The sequence below is a fragment of the Balaenoptera ricei genome, chromosome 13, assembly GCF_028023285.1.
Source record: "Balaenoptera ricei isolate mBalRic1 chromosome 13, mBalRic1.hap2, whole genome shotgun sequence".
NCBI classification, from domain to species: domain Eukaryota; kingdom Metazoa; phylum Chordata; class Mammalia; order Artiodactyla; family Balaenopteridae; genus Balaenoptera; species Balaenoptera ricei.
Genome location: NC_082651.1, coordinates 71,426,003 through 71,449,222, shown reverse-complemented (window position 1 = coordinate 71,449,222; position 23,220 = coordinate 71,426,003). Strand labels below are relative to the sequence as shown.

Here is a 23,220-nt window from a genome sequence, read left to right as displayed (position 1 = left end):
AGTGCTCCTGAGGTAATAGACTATGAGTGTGATCATCAAAGAGAAGTAAGAACTAACTACACATTCTTTACCTCTTCTCCTGTGGCATCCAAGATACCATCTCCTCCTCCTTGGGTCCTTTTCTCAATTTCCCTTGCTCTGAGTCCCTCTTTTACGAAGCCTATATCCGATAACAGTTCAGTGAACTGTCGTTTGAGGCTGGCCATTTCCTGAAAGAAATGGAAAAAAATCTTTAAGCAGGGGCATCAACATATCAAAGGTAAGAATGACTACAAAAACGAATCAGTTCAGCGTATAGTAATGAGACTCATATGGGTTTACCAAACAAACAGGTATGAAGATTATCTTGTCTGCTCATTCCCAAAAGGGCAGTTTTCACTTACACAAACCAGCAGTGTAAAACCGTTACACAGAAATTCACAAATTTCAGAAAACTCAGAGATCATTTAATTCTAGATTACGTTAAAAAAAAAAAAAACCATTAATTGGATTTTGGGTAGGTCTGATTTTCCTCGCAATTCTTAGGACGGCCAAAAACATAGTTTACTTTGTTTGGAACTCCAGCTCAAGGTGTTGTGACACTGTCTAATTTTTCCTACTTCCTTTCTGCTCAGGGCCTCTTAGTGCCTTACCCGAGCCTAGAGTGGTAGTGTTCTCTCTTAAAAGATGCACAACACCCACCTCAGAACCTTCCCTCTTTCTCTTACCTTGTGGACTTGGCTGGCTCACGTTCTCCCTACGAATAGGAATACTATTAAGTGGTTTAGATTTAGAAACCCCTTTCTGCAGCTGAGCACAAGTGTGAGAACGAAAAGCACAAACCTCTGTCTGGCATCTGTTCAAATATTAGCCGTATATCAGACAATAGAGAAGCAGATAATGACAAAGGAATGGAAAGCTAAGCAATGCTACCCTGTATCTGATGACAATTTAAGTATTTTCTTGGACTGTCTCAAATACAGATGGATAACATGGCAAAATATAACTAGGAGTTAAATATACCAGAGTTACATTTCATGACAAGGTTTTAATATCTTAGTAAAACTAATTCTAGTACTTCCCTGGTGGCACAGTGGTTAAGAATACGCCTGCCAATGCAGGGGACATGGGTTCGAGCCCTGGTCTGGGAAGATCCACATGCTGTGGAGCAATTAAGCCCGTGCACCACAACTACTGAGCCTGCGTGCCACAACTACTGAGCCTGCGCTCTAGAGCCCATGCGCCACAACTACTGAAGGCCGCGTGCATAGAGCCCGTGCTCCGCAACAAGAGAAGCCACCGCAATGAGAAGCCTGCGCACCACAGTGAAGAGTAGCCCCCGCTCACCACAACTAGAGAAAAGCCCGCATGCAGCAACGAAGACCCAATGCAGCCAAAAATCAATTTAAAAAAAAAAAAAAGTCGATTAAAAAAAAAAACAAAAAAAATTCTACAATACAATCTAAGCTGGACTTTAGTGAAAAGAGGTAGCTGTTTGATGGCCCTCATAGATCACAGCAAAATCTACATATATCCTAAAGAAAAAGAATAAATTTAGTAAAAAATGTAATTTAAAAGAAATATTATTTTACACTTAAAACTCTTAATGACTCAAGAAAATATTTATTACTGCACCTTACATATAAAATACCCTTTAGACCAGTGGTTCTCAACCCTGGCAGCATATTAGAATCACTTGGTGAACTCAACAACAAGGAAAATAAACAGACGCTCAGGCTCCACCCCTGGAGATCCAGATGTAATTGGCCTGGGGTAGAATTTGGGTATTTTTACTTTTTTTTTTTTTAAGCTCCCGCAGGTGAATCTAATGTGTAGCCAGGATTGAAAATCATTGCTTTTGTTGTACTTAGAATAAAGCTAGAGGCTTTATGTCTTCTGAAAACGTCTCACTGGAGTACACCTAAAGGCAGAGAAGAATAAAGGCAAATACTGGGATGGTTTTCAGGTCTCTTACTTCATTTTAAATAACCATTCATTCATGCATTCAATGAATTTTACTGAGCATCAACTATGTGCTAAGTACTATTCTAGGCACTGGGGATACAGTATTGAACAAAACACAAAATCTCGGCTCTGATGGAGCTTATGGGGTAGAGAGATAACTAGCTGTCAGGTAGTGGTAAGTACTATGAACATTAATTTTGTGTTCTATTCCAAGACATCTTCTAATATAGAAATAAAGTCCTTCCGCCTCCCCAGCCTCAAAATCTTTGAATGAAATAGATGCTTTGTAAAGATATGCACCGTTATTATTCTGGCTTTTCATGCCACTTTGGAAGGGGGCCTAAAATACTGTTACAACAGAAGACAGAGCCCTGCCTATTATTACACAGAAGATAATAAACCTTTCTTGTGTACTTGTTATTGACATAGTAGCCTCTGATGGACAGAAGAAGAATTAACAAAGAAAACCTGGTTCAGTATTCAGTCTTTGGTTTTAGGGAGAGGGTAAGGGGTTTGGCAATGGTCATAGACCGCTTTGAGAATCTGATGAAGCTATGATCCCTTTCTCCAGAATAATGCACGTATGTATAAGGGTATGACTTTGCATACAATTTCAGGGGCTTATGGATCCGGGTTAAGAATGTTTGGTATAATTATGGAAAAAACTGACTTCCAGCAAGCAGTAATCTTCAGAGTGCCTATATTCCCCTAGCCTCCACATAAGTTAAACACAGATTCATTGAAAAGAGGAAGAACAGGTCAGTTGAAAGGTTCAGCACAAAAGGCCTGCTGTCATAGTTCAGGAGTCTGTTTTACACAGGTGGTAAAGCCAAGCATATTCCAAAAATAACATTTTCAATGTCAAGGCGGGACAAGCAAGATAAAGTTGCAACACCCTCTGGTGCGCTACTACAATAGAAAATGAATGAAAACAAATTTCCACAGAAACAACTCACCTGAAGAACTCTTCCTGACAAGAAGTTTTGTCTGCAGTAATTATAACTTGCACGCATACCTTCTTTCGTACTTAGCTGCCAGCCCTAAATTTTGGAGAAAATCAAAATGTTACTCTGTCTTTAGTGCCAACTCTGGTAATAAATCTCAGCTATTAGGTTCTATACTTACCTTATATGCTCGTAGAAGGGCCAGATAATCACTGTTTGCAAATGCAAATTCTAGCTTTTTCTGGTTAGCTTCCTCTTTTTTATCCCAGGGAGATACCTAAATGAGGAAAACCAGGTTTGAAGGACACATTTTACCCAAGGTTTCAAATGGCACTTTCCTACTGCTGAAGCCAGGTGCCTCGGGAAGTATTTTGCGTGCAACAGAGTACATGGTGGGTGGCTGGTTAGAAGTAATTATGGTGGTTAAGTGCCAAGCTAACAGTCCTGCTTGTCCTTGTGAGTCCATCTGCCCACCCAAAATAACCTCTACTGGGTCTTCTACTTCCTAGTGGCAAGATGTCATCAAAGAGCCACTCATTCTAAAAGCTACCTCTAAAATCTAAGATTCTGTTAACTCTGTGGTATCTTTATTTTACAGATTCTTATTCATCGTCTATACTTAAGTCTCCCCTATTTCTATACCCATAATTCATGTTTTTTTCCTTTTAAAAATAATGTTTACAGGTCCTCCTTTTCCCTACAAATTAGTAAAATCAGCTGAGAACTTAATTTTCACTGCCTTCTCTTGCTGCAACATACACATGTACTAAAGACACCAGCAAGAGCAAGTTACACTGAGGCCCAAGCTGTATCACACTGAAAATCATTCTAAACCAACTATGGTGCTTCTCTCTAATTTTCATACATTTGGACACCTTTATAGCTAACACAACGATAATAAAATTTTATTTTCTATTTGAAAATAAATTTTCTTCCTTTTTAGGAAGACTAGTGGGAAAAGGATCATATTTGGGAATTAACTATGTTTACAGAACCCAGCAAAGGACAGGTGTTCAGTTTTGGCTAAGGATGACATCAATATTTCTAATGAACAATTTCTGCATTCCAATAAAAGAAAACAGCCAGTGAGAGGTTATTTAGATGATCTGAGAAATAGGCAATGGAGGTCTTGTTCACAATAACACTGACTGTATGTCTCTGAGCAAGCTACATCACCTAGCCTGGCCCTTGGTTTTGTCATCTGTTGTTAAATGAGGGGGCTGAACTAAGATCTTTTTGCAGATCTGTGAGTTTACAATTCCATGAAGTATAACATTAAAACTGAAGAAAATTATTACATCTATTACCCTATCTATCTGAGATAAGCCATGGTGAAAATAAACGCAGAGTGACACTCTACCCAACAACAGCTGAATATTCATTTTCAAGTCTACATGGAATACTTTCCAGGACAGAGCATATACTTAGCCATAAAACAAAGCTTAGTAAGTTTTAAAGGACTAAAATAATACAAAGTATGTTCTTTGACCACAACAGAATGCAATTAGAAGTCAATAAAAGGAAAAAACTGGGAAACTCATAGATATGTGGACATTAAACAACACATGCCTAAATAACCAATGAGTCATAGAAGAACTAGAGAGGGAAATCAGAAAATACTTGAAATGCGCCACAACTACTGAAGCCTGCATGCCTAGAGCCCATGCTCCACAGCAAGAGAGGCCACTGCAGAGAGAAGCCCGCGCACCGCAATGAAGAGTAGCCCCCGCTCGCCGCAGCTAGAAAAAGCCCACGCGTAGTAACGAAAACCCAATGCGCCAAAAAAAAAATAAACTTGAAATGAATGAAAATGAAGACACAACATACCAAAACTTACAGGATGCAGCTAAAGCAGTCCATAGAAGAAAATTTATAGCTGTATATGTCTATACTAAAAAAGAAGAAAGATCTCAAATCAATAAACTTCCCCCTTAAGACACTGGAAAATGAAGAACAAACAAAAACTGAAACAAACAGAAGGAAAGAAACAAAGAGCAGAAATTAATAAAATAGAGGACAGAAAAACAGGGAAAACCAATGAAACCAAAAGCTGGTTCTCTGAAAAGATCAACAAAACTGACAAACCTTTAGCTAAACTGATCAAGAAAAAAAGAAGGCTCAAATTATTAGAATCAGAAATGAAAGGGGATATTACTAACAAGCTCTCAGAAATAAAAAGGACTATAAAATACTATGTTTATATATTAATAAATTAGGTAATTTAGATGAAATGGACAAATTCCTAGAAAAAGCAAATGGTCAAAAGTGACTCAAAAAGAAACAGATAATCTGAATAGACCTATAAGAAGTGAAGAGGTTGAATTAATTATAAAAAAAAAACGACCCACAAAGAAAAGACCAAGTGGCTTCACTGCTGATTTCTACCAAGCATTTAAATAAGACTTAACATTAATTCTCACAAAATCTTCAAAATTAAAGGAGGAGGGAACACTTCCCAAATCATTATGTGGCCAGTATTACTCTGATACCAAAGCCAGATAAAGACATCACAAGAAAAGAATACTACAGACCAATAACTCTTATGAATGTAAAAATCCTCAAGACACTAATAAAAAGAACAAAGTTGGAGGACTCACACTTCCCAATTTCAAAACTTACTACAAAACTGGAGTTTTGTATTTTGAATCAAGACAGCATGGAACTGGCATAAGGATAGACATATAACTCAATGGAATAGAATTGAGAATCCAGGAATAAACCCATGTATTTATGTATGGTCAGTTGATTACTGACAAGAATGCTAACACCATTCAGTGGGGAAAGAATAGTCTTGTCAACAAATGGTGATGGGACAACAGGATAGTCACATGCAAAAGAATGAAGTTGGATTCTTACTTCACATTATATTCAAAAACTAACTCAAAATGGACCAAAGACCATAATGTAAGAGCTAAAACTATAAAACTTTTAGGAAAAAACATAGGAATAAATTTTCATGACTTTGGATTTGACAATGGATTCTTAACCATGACAACAACAAAAGCTCAAGCAACAAAAAACTAGATAAATTGGAATTCATAAAAATAAAAACTTTTGTATTTCAAAGAACAGATCAAGAAAGTGAAAAAGGCAACCCATAGTATAGGAGAAAATATTTGCAAATCAGGTATCTGTTAAGGAACTTATATCCAGAATATATAAAGAACTCTTATAACTCAATAATAAAAGGACAAATAACCCAATTAAAAAATGGGCAAACTATCTGAATAGACATTTCTTGACAAATATACAAATGGACAATAAGAAAATGAAAAGATGTTTAATATCATTAGCCATTAGAGAAATACAGCTCAAAAACCACAAATTCACACCACCTAGGACAGTTATAATAAAAAAAGTCAGATAATAACAAGTGTTAGTAAGGATGTGGAAAAATTATAATCCTGATAAAATGCTGGTGGAATGTAAAATGCCGCTACTCTGGAAGAGTCTGGAAGTTCCTCAAAAAGTTAAATAGGGGCTTCCCTGGTGGCGCAGTGGTTGAGAATCTGCCTGCTAATGCAGGGGACACGGGTTCGAGCCCTGGTCTGGGAAGATCCTACATGCCGCGGAGCAACTAGGCCCGTGAGCCACAACTACTGAGCCTGCGCGTCTGAAGCCTGTGCTCTGCAACAAGAGAGACCACGATAGTGAGAGGCCCGCGCACCACGATGAAGAGTGGCCCCCGCTTGCCGCAACTAGAGAAAGCCCTCACAGAAACGAAAACCCAACACAGCCAAAAATAAATAAATTAATTAAAAAAAAAAAAAGTTAAATAGTATTTGACCTAATAATTTCACTCCTAGGTATACACCCAAGACAAATGAAAACATATGTTCACATAAAAACTTGTACATGAATGTTTATAGCCAAAGGTGGAAACAATCCCAAATGTCCTTCAAGTGCTGAATGGATAAATGAAATGTGGTATACCCATACAAAGGAATATTATTTGGCCATAAAAGGAATGAAGCACTGATACATGCTATAACATAGATGCGTCTTAAAAGCATTATGCTAAGTGAAGAAGCCGATCACAAAACACTATATATTATATTGTTTCATTAATATGAAATGTCCAGAAGAGGCAAATCTATGAACACAGAAAGGAGATTGGTGGTTATCTATGAATGGAGTGGATGGGGGGTTGGAGGGAAATAGGAGAGTGACAGCTAAGAGGTTGTTTTTTGTTTTTTGTTTTTTAACATCTTTATTGGAGTATAATTGCTTTACAGTGGTGTGCTAGTTTCTGCTGTATAACAAAGTGAATCAGCTATATGTATACATATATCCCCATATCTCCTCCCTCTCGTGTCTCCCTCCCACCCTCCCTATCCCACCCCTCTAGGTGGTCACAGGTGATCTCCCTGTGCTATGTGGCTGCTTCCCACTAGCTATCTATTTTACATTTGGTAGTGTATATATGTCCATGCCACTCTCTCACTTCGTCCCAGTTTACCCTTCCCCCTCCCCGTGTCCTCAAGTCCATTCTCTACATCTGCATCTTTATTCCTGTCCTGCCCCTAAGAGGTTTTTTTTAATGAAGTAATAAAAACGTTCTAAAACTGACTAGAGTGATGACTGCACAATACTAAAAACTAATGTACACTTTACATGGGTGGATTATATTTCAATAAAGCTGTTGAAAAAAGTAGTCCAATATATTTATTGTTTTTTAAAATCAGGCAGGGGCACTTTTTGCTTACTTGCTTTTCTGGTTTTCCTATAATGAGCAAGTAAAGCAGATACATAAAAAGCATGTTTAGATGATTTAAATAAGCTGGCTCTCTAGTTCTTAATCTTTATTTGGGGCATGGATTTCTTTGAGGATCCAATAAAAGTTAAGAGACATTGTGCCCTGAAAGATTCACATATAATATACTCACAAGAAAAGTATTAGGGGGCTCACATAACCCTGAAGCCCCCATGGTCCCCTTAGAGACTTACAGACTCCAGTTCAGATGAATGCTGTTTACTTACAAAAGGAGACTTAAAAGCTAAACTCGCAGCAATGGTGAGAGCAGGATCCAAACAGCGGAAGATAGACCCAAACAGCATTAGTTTTCCGATTCTCACATCTACGGGCAGAGAGGCCAAGTGATACCCTAGAGGGGTCAGTTTTTCATCTGGAGTTAATGCTCCCAAGTCTCGTAATCGTATTTTTGAGGCACAGAGAGAATCGGTGTGCGGGGGTTCAATGAGCCGAGAGAACACAGATTGGAGATTATGAGTGCTAAACATCTCTAAAATTTTAATTCTGAAAAAAGAAAACAAAACAATTTGTCATTTTTATTTCTGGTGGGATGACACAAAGAAGTAAGCTGCTTCTGTGAATGAAAATAATTTATAATTTCCCAAATATATGCTTTCATAAACCAAACAATGCCAGTTTAAATAAATTTTTTAAAAATCTCTGTCTTTTACTTCTCCTAGCAATAAATTACAGAAACACTTTCAGATTCTGAAATTTACGGAGATTCAGAATAAATTTCTCTCTATAAACTTCCAAAATGCTTTTTTCTATAACAGTGGGTTCAAATCATGAAATAAAATTCAAGTGATCCACCTACTCTCTTTCCCACATCTGAAATTGCATAATAATTGTTTATAAAATTAATCTGCATTGTGTCCTGCCTTGTGACAGCTCTTGAAAAGCTGTTTTAAATTATGAATTTAGGCAATTTTAGAAAGAGAAAAATCTAACATATATAAAGTTTATTTATTTCACTTAGAATTCCTTTACATTTTTACTAATGTAATGGAAGGCTCTCAAAATACACCTACTGGATAAAAGAAGAGCTGTAACATCTTTGTACAAGTAACTTTTTTCCCTTTGGGTAAACATTTTATGGGCATACTCCCTCAAAATAATGACTCGGTCAAAGAGCATGGATAGTTTTAGAGCTCTTATATATGCTATGCAAAGTTTCAGAAAGGTTGAACCAAAGGTTCTCCAGCTTCAATAACACTGAGTTTAATCATTCATTCATTAAATCCTATTTTATGCTATTTGTTCTTGTTTGTTCATCAGGTAAATAACGGTGTTTTCAAATTGCTTTTGTTCACTTTGTTCTGATAATGAGGGTGCAGATTTCCCCCTGCGATGATTTAATATTGGTGTTGCCCTAGCAGAAATTTCTTGATACGTTAGATTACTTTCCTGACTTATGAATGTATTCTTAAGCTCTATTTTAGGGCCATCCTCTGCAATGCAAGAGATCTTTATGTGTAGAAAGTTAAAAGGAATGGTAAAGGCAACACTGAAGCGTGGACATCCAAGTCCACGCTTAGCAAAACATCTTCTACTAAGAAAAAGAAAACATGGAACTTAGGGTGAGAAACGTTGGGACCTTTTGGAAGCAGAACACAAGGATCAAGATGTACCTTAGACAGAGTTGTTCCAATGGCACTCTTTGTATTTCTGGTAGCTGCTGCTTTAGAAGCTGGTGACTGAAGTGATGGCTGGTGAATAAATGGAAGCAGACCCCAGATGCAACACGACCTGCTCGACCTTTTCTCTGCAGGGCATTGGCTTGAGAGACAAAAGTATCCTCTAAACTTTCCATCCCTTTGCTAGCATCATATCTATAAAGTAAAAGAAAAGGTAGAAAGCAGTTACTTCATAAAAATGTGGCCAAAATTTTACTTAGCATGGACAGAATAGATGAACCATCCTACTTCTGTAGAAGGACAGTGTCCCGCATGTTCTGGGGTAGTTGAGTCCCTGGTGGGAGCACTTTGTGCTAATTTAAATGGTTTCTGTACTATATACTACATAGTTTCTTTATTCAATTAAAAAAAATTTTTTTTTTCATTTAATTTATTTTCGACAAATAAAAATTATATATATTTAGGGTGTACAATGTGATGTTTTGATATATGTATACATTGTGAAATGATTACCAACCTTTTGGTAATTAACATATCCATCACCTCCCATACCAATTCTTTTTCATTCAAGCACATGTAAAGCATATAAGAAAAAGAGGAAAAATAATTATTTCTAAGGTAAAAACTTAAAATTTCTACCTCTGTTTGAATATAAGATTCATGATCCTAGCTACAGAATCACTCATATATCTACAGAGAGTTTTCATAAAGTATTTTTTCAAACAGTAATCCATGTAGCTTAATAGCATTAGCCTTTAACAGCTGTGTTGCTCCAAATGAGGCATCGTTAGCCCCTCTCTTACATCACCAAAAGATACCTCTTTTCTTTCATTTTCCCAGAATCGATGACATAGACCACATCATCGATGGTTATGGATGTCTCAGCAATGTTGGTGGAAATTATAATCTTAGTTACACCCACAGGCGGTTTTACAAACACAGCCTGCTGCTCTTCACTGGATAAAGATGAATGAAGTGGGTGAACAACACATCTAAAAAAAAAAAAAGGATTTAGTGTTCTAGTACAAAACACTGAAATTGGGTTATAATGGGTGAATTTCTATTAAAACTAACAATGTGACTCCAAAAATCAGCAGCTTCTCCACAACCTGTCCTCAAGGCCCAGGTCTTCTAAATGGGAAAGTTCTTTCTGACCCTTAAAAAATATTTACTCAGTTCTATGAACTAAAAACCTTGCATCAACTTGGGAAAAACTGGAGTGTAATTCACTAGTAAATAATCAAGAGGACTAAATAGTTGACAAGAGGACTAAAGAGTTGACATTCTACAAGTAACAAGCCTGGAGCACACTAATCAACAAAGAATCATTTTTTTCCCTACCTTTAAATTCAGAGAAAGAGAGACAGAGACAGTCACGTATGCTAAGAAACTTCAGTCTTATATTTCTAGGGGGTGTTCATCTGTCAAGTAGTGTCCCCTTAGATATGAAGACACACCCAGTCTGTCTTACTACTGGAATAGGAACCACTGAAAATTATTTTTTCTCAAAATGGTAGCATTTCTTTGTTGTTATTAATACTGGCTTCTCCAATCCCCAGTATCTGGCAACTGAAATTACAGTTGACCCTCAAAAAATACGTGGATTAGGGAAGGCCAATCCTCTGTGCAGTCAAAAATCCATGTATAATTTATAGTTGGCCCTTTGTATATGTGGTTCCTCTGTATCTGTGGTTCTGCATCCAGGGATTTAACTAACCACGTATCATGTAGTACTACAGTATTTACCATTGAAAAAAATCCATGTATAAGTGGACCCATGCAGTTCAAACCCGTGTTGTTCTAGGGTTAACTGCGCATGCAATTTTGCTGAGTCACTACGCTACGTGAAGAGAAGCGTTTTTATATAATGGAATGGAAATGACTGACTCCCTGGAACCAACTGCTTTGTCTATTCCCAGCTGGCATAACATATTCTTGAGCAGTGACACCAGGGTCGAAAGAGGGTGCTGACAGTCAAAGAGATCTTTCTGGTTATTCATTTTCACACATAACTGCAATAGATGATTAAGAATGTAGAAAGCAATTAACTTACCGATTACTACGTCTGTTGTTGAATAGAGAATTAGACTGTAGCTGTTCATAAAGCATTTTGATTTCTGCTAGTCCCGGTAAAAATACAAGTATAGCACCTGGGTATATAAAAAGAATCAATCTGATAGGTGTGAAAAAGAAAAAACTAATACAGATTATAATTTTAAATGAAAAATGTAATAATCTGAGATTTTTCACAATTTTCTTTTCTTTGTAAAGTCCCCAGGGAACTAAATGGAAAACAAACTTTTAAAATATATTTTCTGACTTAATAACTACAGAATGAATGAGGTACTATATCTTTTGAAAACAAAAAGAAATGATGTGTAGAAAAATATAATGCCTTACGTTATACAAGAATCATTAGCAAAGCTCTTTAAACATACTTCTTCAGTGCACTGGCCACTGAAATTCTGTTTCTGTAGAAAGAGTTATCCTTCTAATCTTATATGACAGGAAGACTCTTCTCCCCATTAGTAAATAAAATCCATAAACATTTTATTGGAAACGAGAAAAAGAAACTATAATTGGCCAGCCAGTCTGGTAATCTAAATTCAGATATGTGTTGAAGAGGCAGTATATTAACTTACCATGCCATAATAATGGTTTATGGGCTTTAAAATTTTACATCAAAGAAAATAAGCAATGATAACTGATTACAGTGTATTTCTGTGCCAAGAGCAGTCACTCAGCAACAGTCACCTCCTTTTGTGCTTTATTCACAGAGGAAATTGACACTGTCTTCACTAACCCCGCCTTTAATCCCACAGATATTTATTGGGTGTCTTTGTCAGCTCTGTGCTAGGTACAATGGAATATAAAACAAAGATCTGCCCACAAGGAACTCATGACCAATAATTTATCACGGTTATTCTCCCCACTAAATAAATAAGGAAACTAAATTATTACAAAAATTGAACTCTGAAGTAAGAAGGACAAAAGATTATCTTTCAGGGTTGGTTTTAATACTGTACTTCATAGTTTACAAAGAATGTTCACATATATTATCTCATTTGATCCTCATAACCACCCGTTAAGAAGATTAACAGTACCCTTAAGATGGCTCAGTAACATGGTCAGGTCACAGAACTTAATAAGAGGGGAGTATGAAAACAAATATAGGGTTTCTGGTACCAGATCCATGCTTTTTCCATTACATACCCCATGCTTCTCTCTACTAAAGTAGCACAAAATTTAAGAGTGGTAAAATAATCTATATGGATGGAAAAGAAAATTTGTCTGTATTTTTATGTGCCTTCTGATCTGCTCTGCCCTCATGGCTTGGCCATGTGTATCAAGGATATCTTTAATATTCACAAATATATCACCAACTGCCTAATCACTACATCAACTTTGCTTTGAATTCAGATAATTTTCTAACATTTCTTTTTGGCTGCTATACTTGATGTTTTTCAATAATAGTCTTTTCCTTTGGGATGAAATAAGATATTCAATCCAGTGATAATGCATTAGCAAACAATGGCTACTTGCCAAGGAATGAGAAACAAGGCACTTCAATAATTTTATGTGGCTCACATGTTTCCTTAGAAAATACCACATAATGATTAAGATCTAATCAGAAGAGGGCAGTCATTAAGCACTGTGTAATGAGCATATAATGTAGTTTTCTGATCTATGATTCCACTTAATTATCACTCAACAATGGCTGCATCTATTCATGCAACAAATATTTACTCCATACCTAAAGATTCCAGGTTCTGTTCTAGGGTCTGAGGAATACAGTGGTGCACAAGAAATTCTTATTCTTAAAGAGCTTACATTCTACTGAAGGAGACCATCAGTAAGCGGAACTATAATTTTGGATAGTGTTAAGTGCTATAATGAAAATGAAAACCATTTTTGGATATTGTGATAGAGTGAGGGGAGAGACAACAGATAGGGTGGTCAGAGAAGACTCCTCTGAAGAGAAGACATTTGTTGGAAACCTGAATGATGTGAAGGATTCAGTTATGAGAAGATCTGGGACATTCATTCTGGAGATAAGGGACTACAAATGAGGTAAAAAGGCCACTGGGAAGACAGTGAGCAAGGGGAAAGTAGGGATTGCTCTGTGTTTTAATAGTAGGAGTAGCAGTAGTAACAGTGATAATAATAACAATGATAAATATACTAGCATAACTATAATATTGTTAGGGGTAGTAGCTACTGGGCATTAAATATACGTCAGGCACTGTGCTAAGTGCTTTGTATATGGTTTCTTTTAATCCTCAACATAGAGGATTTATTATTGTCTTCATTTTACAAACAAGGAGCCTGAGGCATAGAAAAGATAAGGACTTTATTATCCAAGGTTACAGAGCTCGGAGTAGCAGGGAATTTTATCAGACTTTCCAAAGCCTGTTCTCTTAACCCCATTGCCCTGTGGCCTCCAGGTGTAGAGTCTTCACATGATTCAAACACTCATTATTAGACTCCCATTTAGCCAGGGACTGAGTGTTGACATGTGGACACCCAGGCCTTCTTTTCAGCCTTCTTCATTTTGGACTTTGTATTGTTAACATCTTTTTGCTCAGTGGGTAAAAGGTGAAACTTCCTCAAAAGGTAAACGGTAAAATTTCCTCCTGAAAAACCTAATAAGCAACTTTACACACAACTGGGGGTGAAAAGGTGAGGAACTGGGGCGAGGGCTCCAGGAAGAGAGGCTGTCCCCACAGTCCCCACCATCTCAGGAGGTAGACTCCCTGCCCTTTGCCATCTCACACTTAAGACAGGCAGCAGTTACCTGGAGGGTAGGAGTGCTTTCCATCCACAATCCACTCCAACAAGGCCTCGATTAATTCAAGATTAACCTTTTCAAAATCCATAATGGACATTGTTCTGATGACTGATTTGCTGACCCCTGAAAGAAAGGTAAAAATCAGGATAGTTACACCTTATTGAAGAAAATATGCCTGGGAACCAGGTGGGTGTCTTGATTTCATTTAATAACATAGATGTTCACATTTAATGTACTGAAGTGAACTTTTTTCCTTCAGTCTCTCAGAAAATACAGGCTCATTAGAAGCACTTTCTGCTTGAACAGTGACCCAAAGAGCAAGCTCCTGCCCCTGCTGGAAAGACCGAGAGGCAACGTTTAACTTTTCTCTTTCCTTCCCCTTTTATCTATCATATAAAATATATTTTATATATATTTCAGATATATATGTATTATATATATTTATATATTATATAAATATATATTATATATATATACATCTCAAATACATTTGATATATAAATATATCAAATATATTTCAGAAAACCCTTCCAGATTCAATCAACTTGTGAGTCAGATCAGCCAAAAGTCCAGGCAACAGTAACTGTGAAAATCAGTGCACAGAGGCCACAGCTTTACTTTACAACAGTGACTTTACAGCAGCAACTTTACAACAGTGACTTTTAACTTTTAGGTTCCTTGAGAAAATCATAAAAGTTATGAATCTTCCCTGAAAAATACATGTGATTTTAATGGCTTCACCAGTACCCCTGAAGTCTACCCATTGACCCTCAGGTTAAGGGTCTACAATCTCCTTCTAATTCATCGGAAGCCTAGTAAAAGATATACTTCCTTGTGTTGTACTATAAGCCTCAGCTCTTTTAAAAACAAACAGCATATGCCTGGGCAGACTAATTCTCTGAAGACGGCTGCCCTTTCTTTTTAGTTCTTTCTAATGACCCATCACCTGAAATAGAGTCTAAGTGGAGCAAAATAACTGTAGTTGGTATGAAGGAAGGGAAGCTTTCTACGCTTTGCTGAAAAGCTTGAAGAGAGGCAAAAGCAGTTGCTAAACAATGTTGTTCTGAAGAGTGAACCCTATGTTGGTAAAAAATGAAAGAAAGGAAGAAATAAGCTACACAAGCAAAAGTGTGGTTGGGTGTGGAAGGCAGAGCAGGAATCATTTTTATTTGCCAAGATTCCAAATAGCCAGACTTTTCAAAAAGGAGAACGAATCAGCTAACTGAAAAAAAGGGAAATGAAAATCATTAAAAAAAATTTTTTTAATAGTTTGGCAGGTTTTACTAATCATTTATATATTTTAAAAGACTGATTATTATTATTTTTTAACTAGAAAAAGTTTTAAAAATCGAGCTAGGGAACACTTTTATTTTCTGAAAGAGAGCACTGACATCAACTAGATAAAGTCTTGGTTTCACAGGGAAGAGGAGACTCGGAGAAGCTAAGTGATCAATCAGCCCAGCATCATACAGAAGCTAGTGGTACAGCCAGGTTTCCCAACCTCAAATCCTTAGAAAAGAGTTCTCAGAGGTGCTTTCTGAACTTTGATATCTCTGTGCTTGACATTAGAAAGACCGTGGCTTAGATCCAGTCATAATTCTTAAAGAAAACTCTGGAATTTCAAAAGAGAAACCAAAGAGATTTTCCTGTTAACTAATTTAATAGAATAAGGAAATGGGAATTGTCAGCTGGTATGATGTACAGAAAGAACACAAACATCTGAGTCAGACATTTTCATTAGAATCACAAATCTGCACTTACTAGCTCTGGGCACTATGCTGTGGATTTGTATTATTTTATTTAATCTCCTAAATAACAGGCATTTTATAGATCAGGAAACTGAGGAATAGAGAGGATGAGGAACTTGCATATAACTGGTTTTATCAGAGCCTGGGGAGTCGAATCCAGGTCTGTAAGATACAAGTCTATGCTCTTAACCTTACTTCTCAGGATGTTGGGAAGATTAAGTGAAATGTTTGGGAGCCACGTATATCTTCCTAAACAGCAGAACAAATGGCTAATGCCCTAATTCCTTTATGATTACCATTTCCCAAGCAGGACTGCGTCTTTGGTGGAAGGAGAAAAAGGAAAACTCACTTGCCTTTTCTGCTATAGAAGCAGTAACAGGGGTTGAGGGCTCTTACTCCTTGAAAGGTAAACACCTTTTTTTTTTTTTTTTTGGAAGGACCAAGAGGAGTTGGGGTGGCAGTCCACGGAAAAGAGAGCAGGAAAGGCAACTGAGACCTGTCTAGGCTTTAGGAAGAAAGCAAAAGTAGTAACCTTAGGGCTTCTATGGGTTCAGCCCAGCTGAACGTATGGAAGACTATCTAGGAACAAAGCTGGGTGGAGTCTGGCATGGGAGGAGGGAGCACCTAACAACATATATAAAAATGCTCAGGGCTTCCCTGGTGGCACAGTGGTTGAGAGTCTGCCTGCCAATGCAGGGGACACAGGTTCGAGCCCTGGTCTGGGAAGATCCCACATGCCGCGGAGCAACTGGGCCCGTGAGCCATAACTACTGAGCCTGCGCGTCTGGAGCCTGTGCTCCGCAACAAGAGGGGCCGCGATAGAGGCCAGCGCACCACAATGAAGAGTGGCCCCCACTCGCTGCAACTAGAGAAAGCCCTCGCACAGAAACGAAGACCAAACACAGCCAAAAATAAAAATAAATAAATAAATAAAAAGAAATATAGTAAGCCCATTACATGTGTAAAAAAAAAAAAAAAAAAAAAATGCTCAGCACAGGGTGGGCCCTAAAAAAAGATGTCATTTTTGAGGCCTATTGAATAATGCTAAAACTAGTGGGTGAAATTTTGAGGATATTATAGGATAAATAGTTTCAAATCTCTCTCCACAACTGACTTATTAACTAAACAGGGAATAAATAGTAACTACACAGAGGAGAAACGTAGGCATCACCTTAACCAGGTGATCAAAGTTAATACTGCTAATAATGGGACAAACCAACATCATGTGCCTCCTGATATGATGCACTGAGAAGGACTCAACATGGTTTCTGTGGTTTTCTAACCAAAAATGCATAACCTAAAATTAATCATGGGGCAACGTTAGATAAACCCAAACAGAGGGACATTCTACAAAATAATTGGCCCAAACTCCTTAAAAATGTAAATCATAGAAGAAAAATAAAGGCTGGCAAATTTCTCCAGATAGAAGGAAACTAAAGATACATGATGACTGAATGCAATATATAATCTTGGGTTGGATCCTGTACCACTTAAAAAAATAAAGGACATTATTGAAATAATTGACAAAATTAGAATATGGACTGTGGATTAAACAGTAGTACTGTATTAGTGTTAAATGTTTTCATTTTGATCATGTCCTATTGTTTGTTTTTGTTTTTGGCCATGCCGTGCAGCTTGTGGGGTCTTAGTTCCCCAACCAGATATTGAACCCGGGCCCCGGCAGTGAAAGCGCCAGAGTCCTAACCCCTGGACTGCCAGAAAATTCCCATATCCTATTGTTATGTAAGAGGATGTCCTTGTTCTTAGGAAATACATACTGAAATATTGGGGGTTAAGGAGCATCATATCTGCAATTTACCCTCAAAACATTCAGGAAAAAAAAATATATATGCACCCAGAGCAAATAATAAAGCAAATGAAGCAAAATGTTAATAATTGGTGAATCAGGGTAAAGGATATATGAGAGTTCACTGTAGTCTTGCAAATTTTTAATTCTGAATTTGAAATCATATCAAAATGCAAAGGTACAAAACACTCAAGAATATAATTTATATTTTACTACCTCCCAATTTTTCTATAATGAACACGTTTATAATCAGGAAAAAACCCACTGGTAAATATAATAACAATTTTAATCTAGTATGTATTAGAACTGTTATTTTTCTAAGTTTAAGGTTGTTCTGATGAACTAAAGACAAGGTAACTATGAAACAAGAGCCACCGTTTTCTTCTTCTGGATCATGGCGTGAGAAAAACTAGTTATCTTTGGCATAACTGTAATATTCCCCCCAGGAAGCACATTACCTTTATAGCGGGCCAGGAGCTGCTTAAAATCTAACTGTTGATCTGGCACGGCATCTTTGGTGGAATCCTGATCGTGGAGGTGCAGGGAGAAGCGCAGGTCCTCCTCCACCTCCTCAAATGCGGTTCTGCTGCGCCTCGCCTTGAGCTTCTCCTTTGACATCTGTTTCATGGAGCGCGCATATGGGCTCCCATCCTGTAACACATACCTGAGGAAAGAAGACAAAGAAATGTGTGGGTGTGGATGCGGGTCTGTTGGTGAGGAATGACACTATTCACCTGTTTTCCGTGCTCATTCAGCAGAATGTTGCTCTGCTTCTGCCCAATTCATGTGCTATTCTTCCACCAGTCCAGGATTCTGTCCGCCGTGCCCTATTACTGGTGGGGAACACACTGGAATGCTTTTGGCTCTGTTTTAAGATAATTCTGGAGGCAGTGAATTTGGAAAAGTGAGAGAAAAAAGACAGGGAAACTAGCTGAAAGATGATTTCCCCAGAGATTCACATTCAATGGAAGTGGGATTGGGCCCACAAAACAACAATTTTAATAAGCTCCCCAAGTATGCTTACTGCACACTAAAGTCTGAGAGCCACTGTTTTGGGGTTTTTTGCTTGAGAATACTGTATCACTAAATAACGTAGAATTAGGAGGGGGCTTGTTAGGAATGGAAGGAGCAGAGAGAAAGAAAAAATTCTGGGTTGAGTTTAAGGTGTCAGACATCAAAGGTGTTTCCATTCTGGAGCTCAGAGGTCAGGAATGAAGATACCAATCTGGGAGTTCTCAGCACAGGGGTGACAGCTGAAATCACATGAGTCTTAGAGAACCAAGCAAGAATTTAACAGTGAGAAGAAACAGTGCAAGGATAAAACCCTGGGGAATCTTCAGGGTCAAAGAGTAGGAAGAGGAAGCAGAGCTTTCAGAGGGGAGAAATCGGTTGGTATCCAATAGACATTACCACCTTCTATCCGGTATAGAACTTATACACTCATATGTACTGCAAAATCCTTGAAGGCAGAATAATAATGATAATAATAGCTAACATATATAAAGCATTTGATATATGCCAGGCACAGTTCTAAGCACTTTGCAAGTATCAACTCCAAGTATTAATTAATCCTCATAACTCTTGAAGAGGCTACTATTAATATGCTCACTTTACATATGATGAAACTAAGTCACAGAGAGATTAAGCTACTCACCAATGTTACATTGGTAAGTAGAGGGATTTAAATACTAGCAGTCTGTCTGCAGAATTAGTACTTCTTTTTTTCCATGTTAAATTCTCCATAGATTTGGTCCATCATTTTTAATTTTTTATTTATTTTCATTTTATTTGATTTTTTTTGGCCATGCCACATGGCTTGTGGGATCTTAGTTCCCCGACCAGGGATTGAACCCAAGATACCGCAATAAAATCGCTGAGTCCTAACCACTGGACCGCCAGGGAATTCCCCATCATTTTTTAAACAGACTTTACTTTTTAAAGCAGTTTTAGGTTCACAGCAATACTGAGCAGAAGGTACAGAGATTCCCCATATACCCCCTGCTCCCTCCCCTACGCACAGCCTCCCCCATTAGCAATATCCCCAACCCGAGTGGTACATTTGTTAAAACTGATGAACCGACATCCATACATCATTATCACCCAAGGTCCTTAGTCTACATTAGGGATTCCTGAGTCAGTACTCTTAATATATAATATTGCCTTTGAATTCAAATAATTTGTATAATAAATATTCGCTGAAAGGGGAAAACAAAATGCTCAAATTGAAAAATTAGAAGAAAAATTAACCCATTTATTAGTCTCCAGGCACACTGAGGTAAAACAGTAATTCTGTTTTCAAGGACTTTCACCAAACTTCAATTAATATCTTCCTTACCTTGTCACAGCAATTGCATCTTCCAGAAAAAATTGATCAACAGGAAATGTACGACCTAGGAAAACAAGAAAATAAAACAGGAAAGTCTCAGAATACCCGTTCAACTATCTTGAAACTGTTTGTATATGCAAAATTGTCTTAAAACGAAGCTTGGCACAATAAGGTACTATATTTACTCTGTGGTCTTACAAGTATTCAAAACAAGCTTTTCATGATAAAAATGGAAGGAGTAGATTCCAGTTAGTAAATAAAACAGAAGTGCATAGTTGGAGAGATGATCATTTGCTAATAAGACTTTTTTTAACCTTTAAAAAAAAGAAATCTATTAAACCTTTTTATCCCCCTCTTCTTCCCTGCAGGGGACCTTTAAACAGTCAACAACTGTATTCTAGATCAAGCATATAATTTCATCTTTAAATCTACTGTCGATATCCTCTATAACTAGAACGAATTATTCACCACTCAGTGTTTCCAAATTGTTCTTTAGCAATCAAATGCAGAATGATAAACCAAAGCCCAAGGTGATAAATTAATCCCACAATGAGACTGTGAAAGCACCAAAAGAAGACACAGACTATCCAATTTCACTTACTCCCAGAGTGGAACAATATCCAGAAGTTTAGCAGAACCAGCAATGAACAAATATGCTATACACAGATAAAACTTTTCCCTTTATGATAGATTACCATTATAAACACACATTTTGATGTTAAACACAACAGAATGCTAGAAATCCTAATAACCCAGACTTTTTTTTTTAAAGCACATATAAATTAAAATCTCCCAGCAAATGAATATAACATTACCTCTTTATTAATTTCATTATATGGTTATGATTTTATTTGTTATAAACTAATCAATTCTTCTCTAGGAAGAGGTATAAATATTCATTTATATCTCAAGTGAACTTTAAAATAATTATATTTGCTTATTAGGACAATACATATTTACTGATGGATTTTAATCACCTGGTATAGTGATAACTGGGCAGGAATTAAAATATTCTGAAAAGAGCTCAGCGTTTAAAGTTGCACTCATCAGAATAACTTGAAGAGTTGGTCTCTGCAACACAATGTCTTTCAAAACTAGCAGTAAGAAGTCACTAGAGGAAATAAAAGAAACACCTGAGGATCAAACAAATTTAATACATGAAAATTAATAACCTTTGACATATTTCAAGTAAGTGTAAGACTTATGTGAAAAAAATTTATAACACTCATAGAAAGATGTGTCATGTTCCTAGATGTGAAGACTTAATGTTATAAAGATATTAATTTCCCACCAAATAAACTAAATTCAGTGTAGTGCCAATCAAAATACCAACAGCATTCATCATTGCATTTGATAATTCCACTTCTTAATATCTACATGTACATAAAGAGGTATATACAACGATTTTCATTATAGCATTGTTTGTAAATCAGTGGAAACGACCGAAATGTCTATCAACCAAGAAATGGTTAATTACAGTTATCATCCATTCTAAGGAATAACATGAGGCAGATAAAAGGAATAAAGTAGAGCTCTAGATACAGACATGAAAACATCTCTAAGAGATATTGTTAGTGAAAAAAACCCAAGTTGTAGAACAATATGTACCGCAGAACAGCAATGTCCTAACTGGTCTCCCTGTTTCAGCCCTTGCCCCCCTAAAATCTATTCTCAGTTTGGTAGACCAATAATTCTGCACAAATGTAAATCTGATTGTGCCACTCTTCTGCTCAAAATCCTTCAACGACTTCTTATCAAAGTCCTCACTAACGAGGCCCTATGTGACATGATCTGTACCCTCACTACTCATTTCCTGTCGCTCTCCCCCTTTATCACTTGGCTCCAGCCACACTGTCCTCCTTGCTGTCTTTCAGACATGGACCCCAGGTCCCTTGCACATGTTATTAATGTGCCTAGAAAGGGCTTCTCCCAGACATTCAAGAGGTAGCTCACTCACTCACTTTCTTGGAGTCTTTACTCAAAATGTACCTTTTCAGCTAGGCCTTCCCTGGCCACCATGTTTAAAATTTCAAATGTTCCCCTCCCTTGCATTTCATATTACCCTTTCTCTTCTTAGCACTTAACAAACATACTTTATATTTTACTTCTTTATCTTGCTTATTGTTGGGCTCTCTCACTAGAATATAAGCTCCATGAGGATGGGGATTTTGGTTATTTTGTTCTACAAGATACTACTCAGTATCTAGAACACTGCCTGGGATATAGTAGGTGCTCAATAAATGTTTGTTAATTTACTAAATGAATATATAATTTGTATAAGAAAAAAAAGGTCTGGAAATAAAAGTACCTATTTCTGACAAAGCAAGCATATATGTCAATGTATAGTAGGACATATCACCAATCTGATCACTGTAGTTATCTCTGGGGCAGGGACTGGGAATGGTTTGGGAGTGTTACAGGGGACTTTCACTTTATCTGTATTGTTTGAATTTTTAATGAGTATATTCTTGAACTACTTAGTTTTCTTCAATGAGCTAATTTAATTACATTTATGACTATTCTGTTTCTTTTTTAGGGAAAAGGAAAATAATATAACAATAGGTAAATGGTTAAGTAATTTATGGTACATCCACACGTTAGAATTTCCTCATGCAATTATTAGCAATAATTTCAAAGACAGTTCATGCTGTCATATTAAATATTAGATCAAATGCAGCACACAGCACTATATAATCCCAATAGTGTTTGTGGATATACATCTCTCTGCTAACTCCCAATATACTCCCAGAAGAAAACAGAACAAATTGTTAACATGTAATTAGCAATTCTATAAGGGACAGAAATTCTTCTTCTTGACATTTAATATTGCCTAAATGTGTCAGAATAATGTCATTATCTCTATGATCAGAAAATGTATTAAAAATTTTAAACAAATATAATTATAATTTTTCTATATTCAACCTTTTATCTTATCTATTTTTTAACTGATCTTGGTTCCTAGATTTTACTTTTTTTTTTTAATTTTTAAATTTTATTTATTTTTTTATACAGCAGGTTCTTATTAGTTATCCATTTAATACATATTAGTGTATATATGTCAATCCTAATCTCCCAATTCATCACACCACCACCCCCTATTTTCTGCCTTTTTCAGTCAGAGCTAGCAAATACTCCCCTACTTTTTCTTATAATTTGTATACTCCATTTCCAAAGACTGGTATTTGTAAATGCTCAAATCTCCCTTCTCCAGTGTGTAATTTATCTTTATTTGGATGTGAAAATACTTTGTTTATAACTGTTGATATTCTATA

At 36.8% G+C, this 23,220-nt stretch overlaps 1 protein-coding gene across 7 annotated transcripts in view; it reads right to left on the bottom strand.

Annotated features, from left to right (window-relative positions):
- The window catches only part of DHX57 (DExH-box helicase 57), a 59,429-nt gene that overhangs the window by 8,005 nt on the left and 28,204 nt on the right, over positions 1–23,220 (bottom strand). For 6 of the 7 annotated variants that reach the window (XM_059943554.1, XM_059943559.1, XM_059943556.1 and 3 more), the window contains 11 exons: positions 20,926–21,059; positions 19,958–20,012; positions 18,081–18,286; positions 14,074–14,190; positions 11,332–11,428; positions 10,097–10,270; positions 9,273–9,473; positions 7,869–8,145; positions 3,070–3,165; positions 2,901–2,984; positions 72–209 (listed from right to left, as the gene is read on the bottom strand). In XM_059943554.1, the coding sequence (XP_059799537.1) occupies positions 72–209; positions 2,901–2,984; positions 3,070–3,165; positions 7,869–8,145; positions 9,273–9,473; positions 10,097–10,270; positions 11,332–11,428; positions 14,074–14,190; positions 18,081–18,286; positions 19,958–20,012; positions 20,926–21,059 (1,579 nt within the window). Of the gene's footprint in view, positions 1–71; positions 210–707; positions 737–2,900; positions 2,985–3,069; positions 3,166–7,868; positions 8,146–9,272; positions 9,474–10,096; positions 10,271–11,331; positions 11,429–14,073; positions 14,191–18,080; positions 18,287–19,957; positions 20,013–20,925; positions 21,060–23,220 lie in introns of those variants that run through there. The other variant, XM_059943558.1, reaches the window with a different exon arrangement.